The sequence below is a fragment of the Hypanus sabinus genome, chromosome 18, assembly GCF_030144855.1.
Source record: "Hypanus sabinus isolate sHypSab1 chromosome 18, sHypSab1.hap1, whole genome shotgun sequence".
NCBI classification, from domain to species: Eukaryota; Metazoa; Chordata; class Chondrichthyes; order Myliobatiformes; family Dasyatidae; genus Hypanus; species Hypanus sabinus.
Window position 1 is genome coordinate 12582364 of NC_082723.1, and position 25779 is coordinate 12608142.

Sequence of the window (25779 nt, forward strand, 5' to 3'; positions counted from 1 at the left end):
ACATTTTCCAAGCAGATGTTAAGTTAACTGGCCTGTAATTTCCTGATTTCATGTTCCTCTCCCTTTAGCAACTGCAAAGATCTCCAAAAGGGCACTGTTTCCCCTTTTCTTGCTCACAAATAAATCTTCAATCTCTGTATTTTTTTGTGCACCATAGCAATAACTCACTTTCACATCTGCACCAATATCTTACAGACATAATCTAGTCAAATGTAGCTAGGACTCAACAGCCTGAGTTCTAGGAAGAGGTTGGGCAGACTATTCCCAGGAGACTTATGGATGACCTAATAGGGATATAAAATCACTAGGGACATTGATAGATGAATGCACAGAGTCTTTTTACTGTAGTAGTGTTAATCCCCAGGACACTGCTAAATGTAACCTGGGAGGAAAACCATGGGGGCAGCAAAATTTTTGAGGTTTCTTTGAACATTTTTGTTAGTTATACAAGAACTGGAAGTGGATTAGGGAGAAAGTTGAGGGTAGTGGTAAGGAACAAGGCTGTTTGAATAGGTAAGCTTGAGGGTCATGTGATGAAGCCACTGAGACAGGGGCAGAATTAGGCATTTCAGCCCATCAAGTCAACTCTGTCACTCAATCATGGCTGACTATTCCTTCTCTACCTCTTTTTCACCTTATCTTGATTGATCAGGGCAAGAAGGAAGAAGGCAGGCAAGAGATTGGGGATGAGACAGAAAATGGATCAGCCATGATGAAATGGCGGAGTGGACTTGATAGGCCAAATAGCCTAATTCTGCTCCTGTGTCTTATGGTCTTATAACCTTTGACACCCTTACTAATCAAGAGAAGTATATTCAAACATCTGGTGAGGCATAAGCAGTAGTCAGGACACTGAGAACCTCAATGCTCTCCCAAATAATGTCAATAGGATTTTTTATTGGCACTTGAACATGCCCTCTATTTTGACCCTTCACCATAGGGCCCTTGTTGTACTTGCACCCAGCATCGATCCACCACTCAGCACATGATCTTGGAAATTTGAGTGTGCTGGGCTGTAGTAACCTTTACAATGAAGGATCAATAAAAATCAAATGGGTTTCAATCTGGAACCTTGATATAACATTTTGGGACTCAAAGTTCACAATGTCATCACTAAGTCAGGATAACACTTGACGTGACATCAGTATTTCACACTTTCTGACTCCTGTTTTATATCATTTAGGGAAAAAAAAGGCACTTAAAATTCAAATCTAATTGTGTAGCATTACTGGATCATTTTAAAAATTAAAAACCTAAAATTATGGTGCATACAATTGCCTGGATTTGAATGAAAGCTTAGTATGAGTTATAGAACACAGAAATGGTCTCTTGACCATCTGAATCTATACCAATCATCAAGTACCTAGATAAACTTTCCAATACAAATCACATTTTAATCTCTGCACAACCTCATCATGTCTCCAAATTCTACCAATCACCTACATCCTCGGGTGAAATCTACAGTGGCCAATTAATCTGCAAATTTAGATTTTATTTATTTTTATTTTATTTAGCAATACAACACAGTAGGTTCTGCCAGCCCTTTGAGCCACATCACTTCAGAAACCCTCGACAAACTCGATAAACCCCTAACCCAGGGGTCAGCAACCTTTACCACTGAAAGAGCCACTTGGACCCATTTCCCACAGAAAAGAAAACACTGGGAGCCGCAAAACCCGTTTGACATTTAAAATGAAATAACACTGCATACAATGTTTTGTTTGCCTTTATGCTATGTATAAACAAACTATAATGTGTTGCATTTATGAAATTGATGAACTGCAGAGAAAACGAAATTACATTTCTGCATGCAACAAAAACATTTTGAACTCCGAAAAAAAGACGTTGGGTTGAAGGTTACTTTTAAGTAAAATACTCAATGTCTATTTGAGTCCTTTTTGTATTTATGAAAAACGTTGAACTTAAATTTTCCGCCAGCCACAAACCAAAAATAACGTCAGCCAGCTGTCAACCTGAAAAATAAAAGGACTATTTCAATGAACAATGAAAAAATATGAATATACGTAAAATAATAGGCAATTAAAATATTTATCATACTTGGTTAATGGGATTTCTGCTCCTGGACCTCAGCGCACAGCATCTGCACATCAGGGCTGTATGACGTCACCTTCATCTTTACACAGGATCGCAAGCTGTCATCTGTGAGGCGTGCACGATGTTTGTTTTTAATAAAGTTCATGTTGGAGAAAACCTGCTCACATACATATGTGGATCCAAAGATCGACAGGACTCCAAGCGCATACTTTTTAATGTTTACATAAATGTCGGGGATAGCATTCCATGTTTCGAACGCAAGTTTGTCCAGTTTGGGGAGGTTTTCAATATCACTCCATTTGTGATTCTGAGCAAGAACGGCCTTCTGACGGGCAACATCTTCAAGGTCTGCTGTCAAGCGTCTAAACTTGGACACCCATATGTCTTTGTCGGCTATGTCGGCCAGTTCCATCTCAAGATCAGGTTGACTCACACCTGCCAATGCAGTCGTATTCAGTAGAGATGAATCGATGCTTAGGGGAGTGACCGGGAAGGATAATGTGATTTTTGCCTCTCTGAACTCACAGAAGCATTTCCCAAATGATGTTTTCACTGCGATGATTGCAGAATGTAAATACGCCGAATTTATCATGTCGTGACCTTGTTTGAACTCTCTCAAATTGGGGAAGTGAGACAAAATGCCTTTCTGTAAATCTCTGGCAAGCACTGTCAACTTACGCTCGAATGCCAAAACATCCTCCAACATGTGTAGGGCTGTACATCCTTTCCCCTGAAGAGCTGTGTTCAGCGTGTTCAGGTGCGCTGTCATGTCTACCATGAAGTGTAGCTTTTCCAGCCACTCTGGCTGTTCCAGTTCAGGAAAGGTGAGCCCTTTGCTGCCCAGGAAAGTTTTCACTTCTTCCAGACACGCGACAAAGCGTTTCAGCACCTCCCCTCTGGACAGCCACCGGACTTTGTTGTGCAGCAGGAGATCAGAATATGCGCTTTCCAGCTCGTCCAGTAACAAACGGAATTGACGGTGATTTAAACTTTTTGCCATTATTTTATTGACAATCTGAATGACAACATCCATTACTTCTGTGCATTCCGGAGGAAATGTTTGAGCGCACAGTGCCTCTTGGTGCAAGATGCAGTGAAAAATCAGCAGCTTTCTGTCCAGCGACTTCTGCAGTAAAGTCACAATTCCCTTGTGCGTTCCCGTCATATTCGGTGCCCCATCAGTAGCTACTGACACCAGGTGGGTAGTCTTTATTCCTTTGGCTCTTAAACAATTCAAGACAGCCTCACAGATGTCCTCCCCCCGTGTTTGGTCTTTTAGAGGTATCAACTCAATCAGTTCTTCCTGTGGCCCGGCAGAGTTTACATACCGGCAGAACAACGCTATTTGTTCAATATCACCTTTTTCTTTAGACTCGTCACAGGCAATCGAGTAGGCAGGCCACAGTTGAATTGATGTCTTTAATTTGCTGTCTTGTGATGTCTTCTGCCATTTTTATGGTTCTGTCTTTGACAGTCTTTGCAGAGAGGGGCATATCCCTGATCTTCTGCACAATTTCACTCTTGTTTTTAAAGTCCGTGAATAGATGCTCTGAAATCTTAATGAAAGATTCTTTTATATATTCACCATTTGTAAACTGCTTCCCGTGCCTGACTATTTCCTGAGCGGCAATATAACTAGCGTATGTCGTTGGTTTTCCGGACTTCATCCATTGCTTGAAATGATTTTTGCTCAGATCAACCTTCCGCATCAGTTCCGAAACTGCTTTTTTTCTCTCATCTCCATCCGGATATTTTTGAGCAAAGGCTGCGTGTTTATTCTAGAAATGCCTTGCAACATTTGACTTTTTGTTGTTTGCTAGTTTCTCATTGCATATTAAGCATACCGGTAAACCAGTCTCGTCAACAGTGAAAGCAAATGAATCCGTCCACGTATCATTAAACGTTCTGTTTTCTTCAGTCACTTTTCTTTTTTTAGAATTCTCCATAGTTGGCCTACCTTGGATCGAAAAATTAAAGAAATCGCGCACTGACGGGTGTCAGGTATTGCCAGTGGCGACGTATATTAATAGCGATAAAAACAAGTTGTAGCGGTGTGCTCACACAGTCAGTAAACTGCAGTCGAATAACTTTATTCGAACTAAACAGCCTTGCTTTTAAGCCTCCCTCAACCTGGCCCCCATCGGCGTGGATGCTGAAAAAGACACGTCCTCACAAACCCCCGTAGGCTATCTCCCTTAGCCTGAACGCTGGCTAATTGTGAGCCGGTTCGGATGTGCCAGGAAATGGGTCGCCACAACGTCTTATTTAGATTGTACAAGATCACCATAATCTTCAAATTTAGAATTACATTTCAAAAACTAACAAACTAACATAAAATACATTTTAATTAAATACTGACCAATTATTTCCCAAAGCCACGGGGAGCCGCAGCACAGACATAAAAGAGCCGCATGTGGCTCCGGAGCCGCGGGTTGCCGACCCCCACCCTAACCTAATCTCAGGACAATTTACAATCACCAATTAACCTACTGGGTATGTTCTCCGACTGTGGGAAAAACTGGAGGACCTGGAGAAAACCCACACATTAAACAGGGAGGATGTACAGATTCTCCTTACGAAACGGTGCTGAAATTGAACTCTGAACTCCAGAACACCCCAAGCTGTAATAAAGTTGTGCTAACCACTAACCCGGTGTGGGAAGTAATGTGGAGAATGAGCAACCTTCACACAGTCAGCACCAGAGATCAGGATGGAACCCCAGTCTCTGGCATCGTGAGGCCACAGCTGTACAAACTGCTCCACTGTGCCAACGAGAATTTAAATAGTGTACTTGCTTCACTTCACTAGTCTCATCAACTTGTTTATTAATTATTGTACTGCCCTGCACTGTTTTGTGCACTATGTCGTCCTGTGCAAATCTGTAGTCTAGTGCAGTTTTTATGTGCAGTTTTTCTAGTGCAGTTTTATGTGCAGTTTTTATGTTGTTTTACGTACTCTAGTGTAGCCTTGTGCTGTCTCACATAGTCTAGTGTAGATTTGTGTTGTTTCATGTAACACCTTGGTCCTAGAGGAATGTCGTTTCGTTTTTACTGTGTACTGCAGCTGGTCCCTCATGCTGGTCCCGAAGCAGCAAAGCGGGCTCAGGCCATGACATCACCACCACTATGTTTCACAGTGGTTCTTATGCTGGGATGCAGGGTTTTCCTGTCATCAAACATAACACTTCTCACTTAAGTCAAAAAATTCTATTTTAGACTTATTTGTCCACAGAACCTTCTTCAAGTAGTCTTCTGGCTCATCCATGTGGTCTCCATCAGACTTTAGATGGGCAGCAAAGTTCTTGTTCTTTCTCCTTGCAGTCCTGCTACGTGCACCGTTGTTGTACAGGGTATGCCTGATGGTAGACTCATGAACACTGACATTAGCCAATGCAAGAGAGGCCTGTAGCTCCTTAGATGTTACCCTAGGGTTCTTTGTGACCTCCTGGAATACTACACCCCTTGCTCTTGGAATGATTTTTGGTGGTCGACCACTCCTGGGGAGAGTAACAATGGTGTCGAATTTCTTTCATTTGTACACCATCTGCTTGACTGTGGACTGATGGAGCCCAAACTCTTCAGAAATGGTTTTGTATCCTTTTTCAGACTGGTGAGCATCAACAAAGTTTTTTGAGGTTCTAAGAAATCTCCTTTGATCAATGCATGGTACATTTTCAAAAACCTGTGCAGCGAAGATCAGACTTTGATAGTGAAGACAGAGATTTATGTTCTTTAAGTAGGGCAGGGCCTCCCACACTCACACCTGAATGTCATCTAATTGATTGAAACACCTGACCTGAATTTCCCCCTTTAAATGAACTGATAATCCTCGAGATTCACGTACTTTTTCAAACAAATACATGTAATACTGGGTCATTTTTCTCAACAATTAAATATTTGTGTTATTTATTTGATTAGGTTCTCTTTATCTAGTTTTAGGACTTAAGTGAAGATCGGTTCACATTGTATGTCACATTTACGCAGAAATAGTGAAAATTCTAAAAAATTCACAAACGTTCTAGCACCATTATCTATGTCATCTGAGATTCTTTTTCCTGTGGGCATACTCAGCAAATCTCAAGAATTGTAACTGTAATAGGATAAATGAAAGATCAAGAAGTGTGTAGAAGAATGATGCTATTTCTTCATCGCCAATGGCGAGTCCCAGGGTTAATACAGAGGATTGAACCCTGAAGATTTTTTTTGAAAGTCCACAAGTCAAGACATGATGGCCACAGCCCTGAATCTTTAAGTCCATTGGAGACGTCACAGCTCAATGTCTGCATATCTGTGAATCCACTGGAGGCTGGAAGCCAAAGATTGCCCATCTTGGGGTTGGAGGACTATGTGTGTGTAAGAACACAGCTCAATTTACTGTTGTGTTTTTTATTGTTGCCGGTTGTGGTGTTTTGTTGTATTCTGCCAAGCGCTGGAGGCATGCTATGTTGGTGACAGAATGTGAGGTGAAACTTGTGGGCTGCCCCCCCAGCACACCTTTGGTTTACAACCAACACACTTCACTTTGTGCATTTTGAGGTACATGTCGTAAATAAGATGAGTACAAATATGAAGTTGTCTTTGACAAAGATTGCAATCACAATCTTTGCATCAATGGCTCTTACCAAAAAAAGACATTTCTTTAATTTTTCAAAGCAATATATAATACCATTTAAAATCAAGGATTATAACTAAAATTGCCATCAAAACCAAGTTCCAAAACAGGCCAGACATTGAGAAGATGATCAGAGAATGCTTGGCTTATATTCATTTTTGAATTGACACAGCAGGCAATGAAATCTCTGGATAAAATCTTGACAACATTTTTTAAAATAAATTATCCATGAAGTGGACATGCAAAATCGGGAGATCTTGATCCTGTTACACTACCCTTAATTATGGTTTTATAAAACTGTAGGAAATTTAAAGTTTCTTTTTATATACCCATTCTATTCCTGAAGTAATACACTTTCTCCCAATTACACCGGACAGCTAGGACTCAAAGTTTAAAAAGAAATGACTGCATTCACTTCTTGACCAATTTTTTTTTTAACCAAAAAGTTATGTTATTTTCCTATTTGTGCTAGGTACACCCGCATGTGTGTGCACTTTTATTTAATTTCAAGCTTATATGCACAAATCTAGCAGCAAAAAAGACCTACAAGGTCCACATCAGTTCATGAAGATAGCAGCAGGTTCTCAGATTTGAGAAGACGGCAATTTATTGCTTAAAAGTATTTATTTTCATCCACACCTACCTTCTTTGAAAGTAAAGGTATACATTATCAGACTCTCCAAGATAGTGCTTCCACAACGCTGCTGGGTGAGGTGTTAGCCAAGCCATACCATGTTTGAAGGTTGAGTCTCTGGTCTTGTTGGCTTACTGCTACATGTTGAAGTCAGAATACCGTCTCTCCTGCATCATGCTGCTTTAAATAACTGCTTTGCTTATTGCTGTAGCTCCACAGAAACCACTACTGAGATTTGATTGGCAAATTTATGCTTTCAAATTATGTCATGTGATCCAAGTAATAATTTATCACTTATGCTTAGAATGTTTTTGAAATGGGCAAAATGTGGCTTTCTGGCATTTGAAAGGAGCATAAATATTATTTAGCAGACTATAAATAAATGTGTATATATATATATAAACACACCAACACACACAACACACGTAGTACAAGTTAAAAAGACTTGCATATTTATGGCCCATTTCAAACCCTCAGCTCATCCTTAGCAAAATACTCTGGCCAAGAAGTCACTGTTTCGATTTTAAAATATGCTGGTCTTTGCACGGCGAGATCTAAAAGCAACAGTGTCAAAATGACCAAATGTTCTGATTTCAATTATGCTAATTTATAGGTAAATATATGCAAGCACACCCAAAAAAAAAAGCCCTTATAAATGTACAAAACAGCAGCATCAGAGTGCACGTTGTTTCAGGTTTACAAAAGCCAATATTAAACTTGGAGAAATGAGTTTAGGTTAAAGGAGCAGGTTGTAAAGAACAAAGGAAAGATAAAAAGGTTATTAGAAATTCTGAAAATGTAGTGGCAAAAGAAGTGTCTTTTATTTTAAAGCTCAAAACAGGTAGTGAGTACTTATGTACAGCACTGTAGAAAAGTCAAAGGGACATATTACATATGTATAATGTGTTGGTGTGTGGCCAAGTGGTTAAGGCATTCGTCTGGTGATTTGAAGGTCACTAGTTCAAGCCTCAGCAAAGGCAGTGTGTTATGTCCTTGAGCAAGGCACTTAACCACACATTGCTCTGCGACGACACCAGTACCAAGCCCTTCCTTTGGACGACATCAGTGGCGTAGAGAGAGGACAGTGATGATAAATCCTGATACTGATACTGGACTGAGAATGGAAAGGTGGTGGGGAGAGAAGAATCATGTTTGGGGAGAGGGGAGGGAGTAGGAAGCACCAGAAACATTCTGTAATGGTCAATAAACCAATTATTTGTAATCAAATGACATAGTCTGGTGTCTCAGGTCTGGGTGTCCCTGCACTCACACCCTACCATGCCCCTGGCATTCCTCTGCCAAATGTCTCTCACCCCTACCACGGCACTCCACTCTCACCACGCTCAACATCATTTGCTCCACCCAGAGTTACGAACTTGCTCTCCGCTCCACACTGACAATACAGTACTGTGCAAGTCTTAACACTCCAGATATATGTACATGCCTTAAAATTTGCATAGTATTGTATAGTCAGACTACTGCAACTTTAACACGGAGGCACCAAAACTTTTATCTTGCACTTTAAGGTGGCAATTGGTGGCAGCAGGTGTCATGGTCTCAAGCAGTAAGGAGAGAGGCAGAAATAAAAGACAAAAAGCATTCTTCACCTAAAAAGCAAACACGAGGAAATCTGCAGATGCTGGAAATTCAAACAACACACACAAAATGCTGGTGGAACACAGCAGGCCAGGCAACATCTATAGGGAGAAGTGTTGTTGACGTTTCGGGCCGAGACCCCGACGGTGCTTCTTCTTATAGATGCTGCCTGGCCTGCTGTGTTCCACCAGTATTTTGTGTGTGTTCTTCACCTAAAAATCAGTTCTGAGAGATCTGAAAGTGAAGAGAGGCAGATGAGGGAGAAAGAAAACGTGAGATTGGTCTGATTGAGATTACCATTACCAATGGCAGACTGAGAAAAGGGAACGTACGTAATGCACACTGACCAAAGTCAGGCCATGAGGTGAAAATAAGTTATGCTTGATGGTTTGTGGTGAGAGATGAATATAGGTCGCCCTTCTATAATCCGGCACCATTGGGACCTGAGAAGTGCCGGATTAGTGAAAATGCTGAATTACAGGAAGGATCACACTAAGCAATAGCTAACCGCCTCATCATATCTTTAAAATATCATGTACGTCAGTACAAGCTAGATAATAGTGAAACAGAAATATTAAATGAGTAGCAAGAGAAATTTTAATAAAGTAATATACTGTACAGGCACAGATAAAATAAAAGGGTACAGGTAAATGTACAGGAATTAACTCATACAGAACAGCTGAGCACTTCTGCTTCTAAAGTGAGACATTTAATATACCTTCAGAAAAAGTTACATTTCTGCAAGTGTGGGGTCATCAGGATCAACATCTTCATCTTGAAAAATGAGTGAAACATCAGGAACTGGTGCTGAAACTGGAACAACAGTTCCTTCAAAAACTGTTGCTGTTGGTGGCAGCACATCTGGGTGAGCAGAAGCAGAAGTCGGAGAAAGAAGGTCTTCCATCCGCCTCATTTCACGCAACCGTCAGGCGGCCAGGGATTCAGCGCTGGGCTCTTCCCTCTTCGCTTGCAGATACTGAGGAAATCCTCGCCAGTTTCTTTTCCTCCATTTAGTAATATGCTTAAATTCAGCAGGTCGCCAAATCTGATCTGAGGTCGTAGGCAGAAGAGAACGGAGCGCCGGCCGGGCGATGCTGGAGGGTGCTGTGTGACTGCCGGGAGGCAGGCGTGAAGGCAACCCCTGTCGCTGATAGGTGAGACGAATGGGAGCCGGGCGGCCGCACCTCACACAAGTGATATTAATAAATGCAGGAAAACAAGCAGTAATCGCCTGCCTGTGCTTACAAGAGTGTGCCAACACGTGAACAGATCTGGTGCAACCAAAACAATGCACAGCAGATTGGTACGGTATCCGAGAAATTTGAAATTACAGTTGCGTGGAAAATTTGAAATCAGTGCCAGATTATTGAAGGAACCGGATTACAGGTAGTTGGATTAGTGAAGATTGACTGTACAGTAATAAATTAGTGTCAAGGCTAATGAAAGATAATGAGGACATTGTTCACAGCAGAAATAAATGAGCTGCAAAATTGGGGTAGGATATGATTTCAGAAGTCCAGGATTTATTTCCTTGTTTTATTTAAATTAAGTCACTGAATGTTAAGTGTGACAGAACAGGTTGGCAAAGCTAATTCTCCCACTAACCTTGCCCCTTTTCCTGGTTTGTCACTCCTCCTTGTTCTGTCCTTGGTCTAGTTTTCCCAGTAGTTCATAGGCTGTGTCCTCCCATTCTGCAGTTCTTAATTCTTGGGAGTTCACCATTTACACACCCCAACAGTAAAACAATTGCTAGCCTGGCTAATCAAACAAAAAAAATCAATTCAGTTAACATGCTCTACTGGTTTACAACTTATAAAAATAAGGATTCTAGACACAGGCATTCCAAAGATTCACTTATTTTCACTCACACCATTACATCAGTTTGTAGACAGTAGAATGGCAGTAGAAATGTTCCAGTTTTTCATCTGAAATGATTATTACGGTCTGGTCATGTGATTCTTCCCCCCCACCCCCCCAGACCAACAGTAGAATTTCCTAGTCCTTCTAGGCCAGGCGGAGGCAGATTTAAACCCTCAGTCTGGCTTTACTGAGAGATGTGGAGGTTGAAGTGGATAGCTGGTGAATAGTTATATTGGAAAGTTAAAGACAAACTGCGTTGTAGAGAAAGCCTCTGTACTGGTGTTCCCTCTAATTTTTAGTAGTCAGGGTGTGCAAAGATCTTAGGTTGTGCAAATTCTTTTCCTGTGACAAAAGAATGCACACATGGCACAGTTTATGAAAGGTGAGGTGATATAAATTAGTGACGTGCATTGTGATATTTGAAAAACCGACTAACTAGTTAACAGAAACATTTAGCTAAAAGATTATTTTCAATAAGTATAATTATTAATTACTACATTATCTTAGGTAACTAACCTTTTGTGAGCACATTAATTTCCTTTGTGCGCTGGTTGAAATGTGTGCGCAAACACGCGCACAGCTTATAGGGAACATAGCTCTGTACATTTGTAAATTTTTGAACATACATGTTTGCTTTCATTTCTCTATTTGTAAATACTTCTTTTCTTTCTTCACAATTTTTGGGCACCTTTTGCTCTTTTTTTTCACCTGGCACTAAATAAAACCTCTTGCACTAACATGCTGTTGCTGCTTACCATCTATTTTTATTTCACTGGTGATCCTCGTCGGCCACCCTTACCCACACCTGATAGCAAAGTGTGACAGCAAGCTTCCCTGACGCTTTGAAAGACACCATATGTGAACACTGGAGAAAATTATGTATTTTTATCTTCAGATTTTAGTAATTTTAATCCAAATTTACAATTAAGTTTAAAGTGCAAAGTCTCTAGAAGATGGATAAATTATGTTTATTAGATTTTAATTATATTTTGCACTGAATGCCCAACAGTTCCAAGCATATTTGTCAAAGTATGTATACTATATACAACTTTGAGATTCAGTCCCTTACAGGCAGCCATCAAACAATGAAATCCAAAATAACCCATTAGACTGTAAAAACACCCACTGAAGAGAAACCACCATTTTCAATAAAACATAAGACAAAAATCAAACTATTCAAATCAACATTATGTTCAGAGCAGACTTCTTTTCCTTCAACCAAGGCAACAGATATATTATTGTTAAATTCCTGATAGTTGTTGACTCAAATTGAATTCGGTTCCTTTTGCCTCATGTCATGTTTCTACACAAAGAGCAGAATTAAAATGTCCAAAACATCCTTATTTTTACATGAATAAGGAGAGAGTGGTATTAAATAAATCTTTGTTAACATAGCCCCTTGAAATGCTAGAGTCTGAACAATTCTACTGAATAACATCTTATTGTAAAAAAAAGGATTTGAATAAGTCCTCAGGATCAGCTTAAAAGATTTCATGGCAGTATTTAAAACAACAGCACAATAGTTTTCTATCATCATTACATGAAGACAATGCCAGGACAACACCATGTTGCTGTTTGAGAGAGCTAGCTATCAAAGTCAAGGTCGAGTTTATTGTCATCGCACAGATGCGATGAAAAACTGACAAGAGTATGAAAAGGCACATAACATCAAGTACAGAACACTTCCAAGGAACACATAAACTAAACATAGTGCACGCTATTCACCCAGCTACACATTTTACACTGTCATTATACATAAATGGCATTCATTGCCTGAAAATTAATTTGAGACATCCTGTATTTTAAAATACAGGTCTTTCCTTTTCATTTAAAGTCATTCTTTACTATCCATAAAAGTTTCATGCCACATTTGTAGATTGGATTACTTTTCCCTGCTCAACATCGTGAGTAGCTCTTCACCTTGGTGACTTCAGCTTTTTACATTCTTCCTCTCGCTTCAGCGCACGTTTTCTTCTTAATTCTTCATTACTAAAACTCTCCCACCCAGTTTTATGGTCACGCCCTTAATCCCTTTATTTCACCTGCCCTTTCTAACTGTTAGCATTGTAGAAAATCTCATACCATTTCCTTTTTTCACTGTCCATTCTTATTTCTCATTCTCTAATTTTCAGAGTCTGGCTTTGGTACAAATTTTCCCCTGAAGTAACTTCAAAGATGCGAATTTTCAAGCATTTTACCCATTAGTCTTTATGTCTAATCATATTCCTCAGAGGCCCTTTATCTTCCAATAAAATCCTAACTTCCCATTACTGTTCATAATCTATCTTTATTTCATGGTCTGATACCAAAGATCATGGCCAGATTTGGCTCAACCACATTAAATGTATTCACACACTGTTAACCAGTTACCACAGCAACCTTTGAACTTGCTTTCCATTACTAAACTGATTATTCCAAGATCATCAAAGTGAAAGCTAATCCCTAATTTCCCTGACCTTAAACTTACTTTTTGAACCATTCTCCCCCAATTCATATATAAGAACATAAGAAATAGGAGCAGGAGTCGGCCATCAGGCCCACCGAGCCTGCTACGTCATTCAATAAGATCATGGCTGATCTGGCCATGGACTCATCTCCACCTATCTGCCTTTTTCCTGTAACCCTTAATTCCCCTTTTAATACACCTTTTCTAATAGCAAGAATTGTCACGGATGTTTTTTTTCCCAATTAAGTATCAAACATAATTAAACTTTTAAGGTTTCTCACCACAGCTAATCTGACACAATAATCAATGAGGGTGAAATTCTGCCAAATTCCTATTTGACAGTAACCCTTGCGGTTATTTTTGTGTTCGTGGCATTGCATATATACAAGTTGTTGCAATTGTTAATGAAACACAAAACATGAATGAATTGGGCAAGGGCTGTTCAAGTAGGAGCTTGACATAACGGGTACATACAGTTTTGTTTGATCTGAAAGGAAAAGAGTACAAGAATTTGGTGGCTGGAATAGTTTACTGTAATGAATTCAGACAGAAGCCTACACATTTGCTGTGTGGCAAGTCTGTGCACATGTGTGTGACTAATCACCACAGCAAAGCTTCCTCAAGCAGCAAGGACTGGATGTTAAACTACACAGATATCAGCACCATGAGGCTGCATATCTGATTCATCAACTACGCAGTATCACTAATCTGCTTCCACATTTTCCCTGTCAAAGGGAGGTGGTGGCAAGGGACCGAACTTCGAGTTAGTGGTTGATCACAGTTAACCACTGCCTCAAGGCTTCCAGCCTCCACGTGCAAATGCAAAATGTAAAATGTTATCCAGAGAAATGACGCACTTGTTGTCTCCAAAATATTGTGATTATTGCAACATCTTTCCCAAACAATTCAAAGCAAAAGCTTCTGTGTCCCAAGACTTGATTTATTGAGGTACAGCACATAGGCCCTTTCAGCCTTTAGAGTCATGTTGCTCAGCAATTCCCCAATTTTTTTTTATTAATTCTGACAATTGCAGGACAATTTACAAGGACTTATTAACCAATATGTCTTTGGACTGTGGGAGGAAACCCACACAGTCACGGGGAGAACGTACAACCTCCTTACAGGCAACAGCGGGACTCGAACCAGGATCGCCTGTACTGTGAAATGTTGTGCCAGCCACTACGCTGCCGTGCCACCCAAAGGTCAATGGCAAAGACCAATTCCTTTTTGCTTTAATATGGAAGTCACATTTTAAAAAACCGGCTTCACTATTAAAGAACCAAAGACGGCTAGGAACATCATAGCACAACATATGGAGCACTGGGTGGCTCATTGTATTTCCAGATGGATGCCAAATGTTGCCTCTTCATAGCTACAGAAAATCCTGTGGCATCATGAGAATTAAACTGGGCTGTTTTCACTTAACCCATTGGAACGGGTGCAATGCGAACATGGGAGAGGATAAATTGTTGGATGCCAAATTAAACGTGAGCATGGGTCACAGATGAAAGCAAGTACACCTGTACATAACCATGTTGATGCTGGGAATGATGCAGCACCACATTGCAGACACGCAGAAGAGCTCAAACAGAATTTATTAACAAACAGCCACAAATTAAAAGAACGATTTATGCGTGGTTTTAAAAGTTAAAAATACATGCATTATCTATGTCAAGCTCTGATTATGTCAATCTTGGCACAGGGCAAATCAGCTCAACCAAACTGATATACTTACAATAGTAGGGAACATATGGTCCAGTCTAGACCATTGATTATGGACTTAATAGTTTCTGTACTGCCCCAGCAGTGACCAGGAATAACTGAGGGATGTTTCTTGATGAAGAACTGCCAATCAACCTTGTCCACTTCTGCCCTTCTCCATCTGGCTAAACAATGGCTTCATTGCTTCCTCCAGATTGAAAAAAGGTTGCTATGGTTACTTATTGGGTATTAACAGCACCTTTTTGTGGTATGCAGACACATGAAATAGTCACGGAGTAATACAACATAGAAACCAGGCCTTTTAATCTGACTAGCCAATGCCAAACGCAGCAGCTTCTCTGCTAGTCTGAGTTGCCCACGTTCAACCCATAACCCTCCATGCTGCTCCTCTCCATGTTCCTAACCAAATGCCTCTCAAAAAATTGTGACTCTACCCACCTTAACCAATTTCAATGGCAGATCATTCCAGGTATTTACTGGCCTCTAAAACGTTCATACTCTTTTAAATATCTCCCCTCTAGTATTTGTGCTCTCCAGCTTTGGTCTCCCCAACTCTGGGAAAATACTATGACTGTCCACCTTACCCATACCTTTCTTTATTTTATATGCTTCTGTGATGTATCTCTTAGTCTGCTGTGCTCCAAGGAATAAAGATCCAGCATGGACAACCTCTCGCTACCACACAAACCCTTGATCCAGGCAGCATCCTTGTAAACCTCTTTTGCACCCTCTCCAGCTTGCTAGTGTCTGTCCGAGAACCGGGTGCCCAAATTTGCCCTCCTGATTTCCCTCGATTCATTCACTATGTGACGTGCCATGATGACAGGCGATCATGGTTGCATGATCATGATTACTGGCAAATTTCACCACTGGAAGGGGTGTGCCATCACCTTCTTTTTTGGGGTAGTGTCTTTACCAAATTGGTTGACCCTATCCATTATCAATACTCTTCAAAGATTGTCTGCCTGGCGTCCGTGGTCACTCGCACAACCAATATGCACCAGCTGCTCATATGACCATCCACCACCTGCCTCCATGGCTTCACGTGACCTTTATCAGTGGGGTAAAGAGGTGCTGCATCTAACCCACGGGTAGCTTGCAGGCTCGAGGAGGGAAGGAACACCTTACATCTCCTTCTGTAGAGACACATCTCTACCCCGCCACCCAATTCCCTCAATTACATCCATTATACTCAGGAATTCATTTGATCACAGCTGCCTCAACCCAAATCACATCCAGATTTACTTACCTCATCTACATCAACAAAACAAAATGAAATGCATCATTTGCATACACAACAACACACACAAGGATGTGCCGGGGCCAGGCCACAAATGTCACTGCACATTTCTGTCCGACCATAGCGTGCCCACCATGGTTGGCAGAATAACAGTACGCAGCAAAACATAACATACCAAATGGCAAAGTTACAACAGGAAAACAAGCATCATTCCTCCCTACTTACGTACATAATCTTCTCATCTCAGTTCAGACTGTATCTTTGGCCGTCAGTGAGCTTGTGGGTTTGCAGACATTATGTCTTCAGCTTCCCCAGCGGGGCTGCAGAAATTCGCAGACTCAGGGTTACAGCCATCTGACCTTGACCTCTGCACCACCAATTGACCTTCAGGCCCCAATCTTCAATACCAACCCAGGACTTGCCGATGACAAAGAATGAGGACTTGGACTCCAAGCCTCCAGTTGTGGACTAATGACAGAGCCTGAAATCATGTCTCATGGATCACAAATCTTCAGGGCAGCATTCCTTGGAGATTTTCTTTTAAAACAGCTGTGCGGACCAACCATTGCTCTGAATGGGAAATTTTTTACATTAAAAATGCTCGGCACTTTAAATGCACCTCAAGGCCCTCCGCTGGTCAGGGTCAACCATGGACATTGTGTCGCAGCTGTGTCCATGATACTCAAGTCAAGGCAATCTGATATGGAGAGCAAGCTATTGCCCATGTAGCAGGCTCCCCCTCTCCACACATCTGATGAATCCAAAGGAATGGCAAAGACCAATCAGTTCGGCACCATTGGCATCGCGAGAGCTACAAGTCAGTGCTGAACTCAATGTAGGACTGCTTTGGGACTCCAGCTCCAGATTTTTCCCTTGACATTTACTCCCATAGTCTACCCTTGTAGTCACCAAACTTTTTAAGCCCAAGATCCCCTACTTCGGCCTTAGTGAAAGACAAGATCGACCCCAGATCGATTAGTTACAAGCATGCGCACTGGGGCAGAAAAGACCGGAAGTAAAACCCCGTAACCCAGAAGTAGAAATAATGCATAACACCAGGGGTACCCACTGTTTTTTGCACCGCGGACCAGTTTAATATTGACAATATTCTTGAGGACCGGCCAACCGGGATGGGGGGGGGGGAAAGAGGGGTGTTAAACACGATGGGAATACAGTGATACTCAAAGCAGGTTCCTGATGTCCAGACTATTCCGCAATTTAGTTTCCGTGGCTCTTGGCACTTAGCTGCTGTCCCGCGCTGCTCACATTTTTTCCGCTGAGAAAACTCAGCAGGTTCATCTTTAAGTGCAGGGTGCTGGGAATTACGATACCGAAGCAGTTTTGAGGGCTTCATTGCCTCAGCCTCCCGGCCCGAACTCCAGCTTCTGCCCACCCGCCACCAGATGCCCTGGCCAGGTGCGGCTGGTCATGGGTGGGGTGAGAGGAGAAGGTCAGGGCCGGAGGTCCCCGTACCGGGGCCGTGGCGGTCGCAGTCCAGAGAGAACGAGCGAGCGAGGAGAGCGACAGGCCCGCGCCCACCCCCCTTGTAGGATCTATCGGCCGACAAGTTTGTTTCAGCAGATCGCAGCGAGGTGGCTGCTCTGCTACTTACGAAACCTTGAGCCCGAATTAGGTTGTCTGCGAATATTTTAGCACCGGGTTCCCCACGAACATTCAGTGTGCTAAACAAGGTTCAGAGGTAGCGCCCATCTGTCCGTGCTCCAGGCCAGTAGCAACGGCACTTCCCGCCAGCCGCGCTCTGGGCCAGCAGCATCGGCGGTTCCCGCCGCCCATACGAGGGTGTCACTGTGTTTAGGCGACCGATCACCTCGCATGGGTTCAAGTTCAACAGTGGGCGTGACAGGGGATGAGGAAAGGTGCAGCTGATTCATATTGTTTCCTCGCATTCTGGTTGTGTAATGCGGAGTGAGCTACACGCATGCGCACTGGGCAGAAAGAACGGAACTAAAACCTCACAACCCGGACACAATCCCTCAACGGTATTTGTGTATTTATTTTTCTTCTTTTTTTTCCCGGGATCTACTGGGAGAGTCTCAAAGATCAACCAGTCGATCGCGATCGGCGGGTTGGCAACCACTAGTCTACCCCATGAGTGGGTATAGTCACAAGGCAGCCAAGGTTTGAGATCAAAGTTTTCCTTTTCCTAGATAGGCTGCCAACCATGGCTGATGAGCTCCATCTGCCCGAAGCGATTGTTTTTAAGGTGCCAAAACCTGCCTTTGCCCCTTCTCCTGTCAACAGAAACTGTCTTGCCAGGCCTACCAGCTAACTCACACGTGAAGGCCAAGAGCTAGACTTTGTTGTCAGAGGCTATTTGAGACACATGCCCTTGGAAGCTTATCCACTACCACCCCCAACTATAACCAATATCCTTTTATCTTATTTTCTCCTCTCCTTCCTTCAATGGAAAGTTTAAGCACTTCTCACCATTTAATTGTCTCTCAGAAACAATTTTCTAACAAGAGGAAAGTAATTTTTTCCTATTTTAAGAAACCATTATGCCTATCAAACACAAAACCACAACTCACCGCACAAATAAATGATATCAAGCAGTCAAAACAACGCACAGCACAATGGCAAAAATAAAATGTTTCGACTACATGGCGCTGGCGTTCACAGACCAGCTGTTTATTAACAATGAGCTACCAACTTCCATTCTGTGTTGATGTTACAAATGGTAACAAGTGTTATAAGTTGAAACACTGAGAATGTAACCTCCAAGATGTTTCAAAGTAAAGGTTGTGATGCATTTATTTAGAAGATTTATTATACCACAATTAATTAGTGCATTTCACAATTATATCAACATAGATAAAACTATATTAGATAAATTCAAAATTACTTTAACAACTTCAAAGTTACATTAACATTATATAAAATAAAATCCCTGCTGCAGGGCAACAGAGGTTACGTATATAGGAGCATTCAGCTGCTGTGCAGCCACACAGCCTGGAGGGAATGGTGCTAGGCAGTCATAAGATCATGTTCCTCCTAACCAAATGGTACACTGACCTTGGCATACATTGACAACTCCAACCCATGTCCTCAATGGTCTGCTGGTCCGACATCGCCATCGACAACGTCCGTCACTGAACTTTGAATGCGGAGTGGAGGCTTAAACTCTGGCTCCTTTAATTCCTTGACATCCAAGTCCCTAAACCAATTCCTAACTGACCTCTCCATCTCAAAAACCAACCCTATGGACTAACAGCCAACTCTGAGCTGTGACCTCGACAGAGACCCGCAGCTTGGCACCATCTTGAAATGCTGACATACGCCTCTTTCATTTCCCTGACCAAGAACGTCAATATCCCTCATCAACCAGGGTTCTGCAATCTTGCCAACCTTATCCAATCCAATTTACCTTCTCTCGGCTCAGAGTCCGAATCACAGAGCACCGAGTCCCTTCCCAACATCAAACAGCCACTCACATTAATCATATTCCCATCAGTTTTCCTCAACCCTGGATCTCATTCCTTTTATTTATTTAGAGATTCTATGAGGAACAGGCCCTTCCAGCTGCACCATCCAGCACTCCACAATTTAACCCTAGCCAAACTTCATTTACAACGACCAGTCAACGTACTAACCTGTCCACCTTTGGACTGTGGGAGGAAACCGAAGCACCTGGATGAAACCCACGCATTTCACAGGGAGGATAGACAAATTCCTTACGTAGGACACCAGTCTTGAATTTCAAACTCCAATGTCCCAAGCAATAACAGCACCATGCAAACTGATATGCTACCGCGATTCCATCATACACCTACATGGCAGGGGCAACTAAGTGTGATAATATCTTTAACTAAAATACAACTGATGCTGCAAATCTGAAATAAAAGTAGAAAATTTTGGAAAAAACCCAGCAGGGCAGAGAGCATTTATGGAGAGAGAGAGAAAGAGAGACAGGGAGAAAGAAAGAGCTAACATTATAGATCCATGACCTTTCACCAGGTTTCACACAATGGGTAATATTGTCCAATTCAAAGCTGCCCTCCTCTCACTCAGTCGTGGGTGCTGCTACATAATCTGCTGCTTGGCAACTCTGCTAAACCTCTAACTGAGTTAAACATACCGAGTTGGTGCTCAACTGCGCTCTACTTGCTGCGAGAGGACAGTGCGCCAATTACACCACCAACATTAACGAAATGCACTCCTATTTATCTTACTACCAATGCCATGCCCAGAGACTGATGACCAACTTCCATGTTGCAGCTCTGTGGAACCTAATGAACTCACCCTTTACTGCATCCCACCACAAGTCTGGTGTTTGCTCTCAACTCTTTTTATGCTAAAATCAACTACAAATGGACTTCGCACCATCCCAGAGCACACACCACAATAATGCTCCTCAAACCTCGCTTTGCTTTGTACCTGCAAGTGTATTATTTGATAGTGCTACCCGACATTCGCTCTTTGATTGTTTGATCTTCTCCCAACTCTAAATTTAAACTGAAGTTTAATGGTAGTATTTATTCTGACTCCATAATCAAGGATGCGATTATCAAGATAGGTAGCAGATTTGGTCCAGTACATCACGTGTAAAACTCTCTCAATCAGAGGACATCACTATGGAAAGCTGTCATAGGAAAGCAACATCCATCATCAAAGATCCTCACCACCCAGGCCATGCTCTTTTCTCACTGCTGCCATCAGGTAGAAAATACAAGAGCCCTAGGACTCACACCACCAGATTCAAGATCAAGCTCTTGAACAGAGGGGTTAACTATGCTCACTTGACCTCCGTTGAGATGTTCCCACATCCAACGATCTAAGGACTCTTTTATCTTGTTAATTCATGTTCTCATTATTTATTGCTTTAAATTTATATTGGCATTTGCACAGCTTGTTGACTTCTGCACGCTAGTTGATCTATTCTACAGATCTGCTGAGTATGCCCGCAGGAAAATGAATTTCAGGGTTGTACATGGTGATATGTGCAATTAGGCAATAAATTTACTTTGAAACTGGAAAACAGTGAAGTGACTGAGCAAAGTCAACAAAGAGAAATAATGTTTGACTAATCTATTGAAATATCCTGCAAGAGTGAATCACGGGGAAAATCAGTGGATTCAATGCACTGGAGGCAAGTTACCAATATGGATTGAGAATGAATTAATAATGAGAATAATCAAGAGCAGGAATACCTTTCTTGAGTTGTGAGGCCATGAACACTTGTCTGTGCTCTGATGGTACAAGGTGAAGAACAGAGAGAATTGGTGCTTCAGCTCCAAATATTCTTGATCGGTAACAACAATTTGACAGAGAAGACAAAATGTTTGCTGACTACACAAAACGGAATGGGAATAGGGACACACTGATATAGACAAGTCAACAGTAAATAACAAAGCAGATTAATGTGAGGTTATCCACTTCAGTAGTACAGACAAAAATGATTATTTTAGAAGAATGCAACGTGACTCCAAAATTCTGAGAGGTCTCAGCAGGATAAATACCACAATGATGTTCTTCATGGCTACAGAGTCTGAAAACTCAGGGCAAGTCGCCTTTGACTGTGAAGAAACTTTTACTCAAAGACTGGTCAATCCTTGACAACTTTTAAACTTGGGGGCTCAGTCATTGAACATTTAAAAAGAGATCAAAAGATTTTTGAGGGATCAGGGAAATGGAACAGGGTAGGAGAATGGTGATAAGATCATGAACCTGTTGCCGAACAGCAGAGAAAGTTCAAAATGGACAAAAGACTTTCTCTCATTTCTTATGCTCTCAATGACTGATATTAAAACTGTCTCCTTAATTTCAACTCTTGATAATTAAGGCTTGAATGATTCTGAGGACAAAAGTCAATGGTATATGTACACTCAGGAGACTGTAGATGCTGGAATCTGGAACAACACCCAAAACACCTGGAAGACCTCAGCGGGTCAGACAGCATCGATGGAGTGAGATGGGCAGTTGATGCTTTGGATCAGCACCCTTCATAAATGTTAAATGTACACTAATAAATCTTGCCAGTAATCGCCACTTCAAGTTATTATATAAATAAAAATTGCTAATACTATACTTTAGAACTAGTTTCCTACATAGAGCAGCACTGCTTTTATGGTACAAGATGGGAGACCAATACCTCCTATTCTGAGTCCTCATCACTGGATGCACTGTGTACTTCCAGATCCTGAACCACTGGAAGAGGAGATGCCTTTAATCTGCAAAGGCATTCGAATCCCAGCAAAACAGTAAGTGACCAGGTTTGCTAGCAAGCTGAACATTGGTGGCTCTTTAGTTTCTAGCCTGCAATGATGACAAGTACATACAGTTACAGTAGTTGTACCACTGTGTTTTACATTCTATCAAAATGCCACACGAGAGAATACAGATGCTGGAATCTGGAGCAATTCAGTGGGTCAGGCAGCATCTATGGAGGAAAATTATCAGTCAGTGTTCCGGGTCGAGACACCAGCAGTCAAAATGAAGGGTCTCGACCATAAACGTCAACAGCCCAACTTGTTTCGAAGGTGCTGCCTGACCTGCTGATTTCGTCCAGTATGTTGTGTTGCTTTTTACTGATGCAGTTTGACCTGCCGATTATTTCCAGCATTTTCCATGTCTGTAACATTTTCTAGTTTAATAAAAGGTATCCATTCCTGAAACAGCCAACTTGCCCACTCCATTAATGCTCTCCGTTGAGTGGATTTGTCACCAGGGAATATTTGGTTTTGTGTTGACTGTCCAATTCTGACAGTGTAATGGGGTAGCAGCTACTGATCTCATCACTATGGTAACCTTGCTCTGAACACAGCCCAGAGAAGAATACTGTGATTGCAGAACAAACACAAGGTTAATTCGGTGCATTTGCACAATGTAATTGAAGGAGCATTTGCTTCACACAACAAAACCTCTGAGCTTTATGTTCAATACAATGCACAAATAACTAAATTACAATACGCTTTGCTCAGATTATCTTCAAACACTCCCCAAACTGGTTTTCCAAGCTTTCATTAACAAGGGCATTCATATATATTTACATACTAGTTTAACAACTGCTAGAGAAAGAACTTATAATTCAGAGCAGAAGTTGATATACAAGTCAGAATCAGGTTTAACATCACTGCCATATGCTGTCTTTGCGGCAGAAGTACAATGCAATACATAAAAGAAAAAATGTAAATTACAGCAAACATATATTAAAATAGTTAAATTAAATTAAATAAGTAGTGCAAAATTAAAAAGTAGTGAAGTAATGTTCATGGGTTCAACGTCCATTCAGAAATTGGAAATATTCAGAAAAGCTGTTCCTGAAACGTTGAGTGTGGTGTGCCTTCAGGCTTCTGTACCTCCTTCCTAATGGTATCAATGAGAAAAGGGCACATCCTGGGTGACGGGAGTCCTTAATTTGCCTTTTTGAGCCAAATACACTGAACAAAAACAAGCTGTATGGACAATCCTATTTCACAAAGCTTACTTTACCAAAATGATTACATCCTTCCCTCACAGTCAATTATGGTTAACAATTGATTTGAATCAATAATTCTTCTGAAAGGATGCCATCAATATTTTCTCTTTCACATGAAACACTAAAACTAACCTGCAACTGCCTCTCAGATGGTTGTAAAAAAATCCCACGAGGATTTTCAAAGAGAAAAAGCAGAGCTTTCTGTCATCTTGGCCAATATTACCTCTCATCCTCCAGACGAAGCTTATTATTTGGTCATTTTGTTTGACAACTTTGGTCAAATATCCCCAGACAGTTTACTCCATTAAATGTGCCACAGACTTAGATGACCATCACTAGCCCGTATACATTAACGTACAAGAGTTGTTATACTTAGCTAACCCAATCAACCACTGCAATTCTGCCAGAAACTGCCAACTATCAACCATTGAGGATTCTGCACACTTTAGCCCTGGAAGCACCATCAAGTCCAATAACAAGATCAATTGAACTTTAGGACCAGATGCAGTCTTAAACAAGTAATACTAATTTTCACACCAAGAGTAAGAACAATCAGAAATGAAATTTCCTCATGTCTACCCCAAGTTTATACACAGTGCAATTCAAACTCACTGTTTAACTCTCTTACCCCCACCAATGACCCCTTCTCCCGTCTTCAACCCTCCTCCTCTTCATGGACACCCCGCTCTGGTCTTCTGCCTGCTCTGGATCTCTTTATTGCTAATTGCCGACGGGGCATCAACCGTCTTGACTTCACCACACCCTGTTCCAATTCCAACCTCACTCTTTCCTAATGCTCTGCTCTCCACTCCCTCCACACCAATCCCAACCTCACTATAAAACCCGCTGATAAGGGGGGAGCTGTTGTTGTCTGGCGTACTGACCTCTACCTGGCCGAGGTACGGCGACAACTCTCTGATACCTCCTCTATTTACCCCTTGATCATGACCCCACTAAGGAGCAACAGGCCACTGTCTCCTATACCATCACCAACCTTATCAGCTCTGGGGATCTCCCATCCACTGCCACCAACCTCATAGTTCCCACACCCTGCACTTCCTGTTTCTACCTCCTACCCAAGATCCACAAACCTGCCTGTCCAAGTAGACCTATTGTCTCAGCTTGCTCCTGGCCCACCAACTCATTTCTGCATACCTTGACACTGTTTTATCCCCCCTTGTTCAATCTCTTCCCACCTATGCTCTTGACACTTCTCACGCTTTGAATTTTTTCAATGATTTTAAGTTCCCTGGCCTCCACCGCCTTATTTTCACCATGGACATCCAGTCCCCCAGCAGGACGGTCTCAAAGCTCTTCACTTTTTGGATTCCAGACCTAACCAATTCCGCTCTACCACCATTCTCCTCCTTCTAGCGGAATTAGTTCTTACTCTCAATAATTTCTCCTTTGGCTCCTCCCACTTCTTCCAAACCAAGGGTGTAGCCATAGGCATCCGCATGGGTCCCAGTTATGCCTACCTTTTTGTTGGCTTTGTGGAACAGTCCATTCCAAGTCTATACGGGTATCCGTCCCCCTCTTTTCCTTCGCTACATCGACGACTGCATTGGCACTGCCTCTTGCACGCATGCTGGGCTTGTTGACTTCATTAACTTTGCCTCCAACTTTCACCCTGCCCTCAAATTTACCTGGTCCATTTCTGACACCTCCCTCCCCTTTCTTGGTCTTTCTGTCTCCATCTCTGGAGACAGCTTATTACTGATATCTACTATAAGCCTACAGACTCTCACAGCTACCTGGACTATTCCTCTTCCCACCCTGTCTCTTACAAAAATGCTATCCCCTTCTCACAATTCCTCTGTCTCCGCCGCATCTGCTCTCAAGATGAGGCTTTTCATTCCAGGACGAAGGAGATGTCTTCTTTTTTTTTTAAACAGAGGGGCTTCCCTTCTTCCACCATCAACTCTGCTCTCAAATGCATCTCTCCCATTTCCCGCACATCTGCCCTCACCCCATCCGCCCGCCACCCCACTCGGGATAGGGTTCCCCTTGTCCTCACCTACCACCCAACCAGCCTCCAGGGTCCATCGTATAATTCTCCGTAACTTCCGCCACCTCCATCGGGATCCCACTACAAAGCACATCTTTCCCTCCCCCTCTCTTTCTGCTTTCCGCAGGGATCGTTCCCTACGCGACTCCCTTGTCCACTTGTCCCCCCCATC

At 42.0% G+C, this 25779-nt stretch overlaps 2 protein-coding genes across 3 annotated transcripts in view; both read right to left on the reverse strand.

The window, feature by feature from the left end:
* Positions 1-25779, reverse strand: part of LOC132407329 (G-protein-signaling modulator 1-like) — a 278415-nt gene that overhangs the window by 206129 nt on the left and 46507 nt on the right. The gene's annotated exons all lie outside the window — the stretch shown is intronic.
* LOC132377479 (general transcription factor II-I repeat domain-containing protein 2B-like) lies at positions 1405-4159 on the reverse strand. The gene is made up of 2 exons (XM_059943755.1): positions 2059-4159; positions 1405-1973 (listed from the first exon to the last, which is right to left on the reverse strand). The coding sequence occupies exon 1, from the start codon at positions 3218-3220 to the stop codon at positions 2063-2065; it is 1158 nt and encodes a 385-aa protein (XP_059799738.1). The 5' UTR covers positions 3221-4159; the 3' UTR covers positions 1405-1973; positions 2059-2062.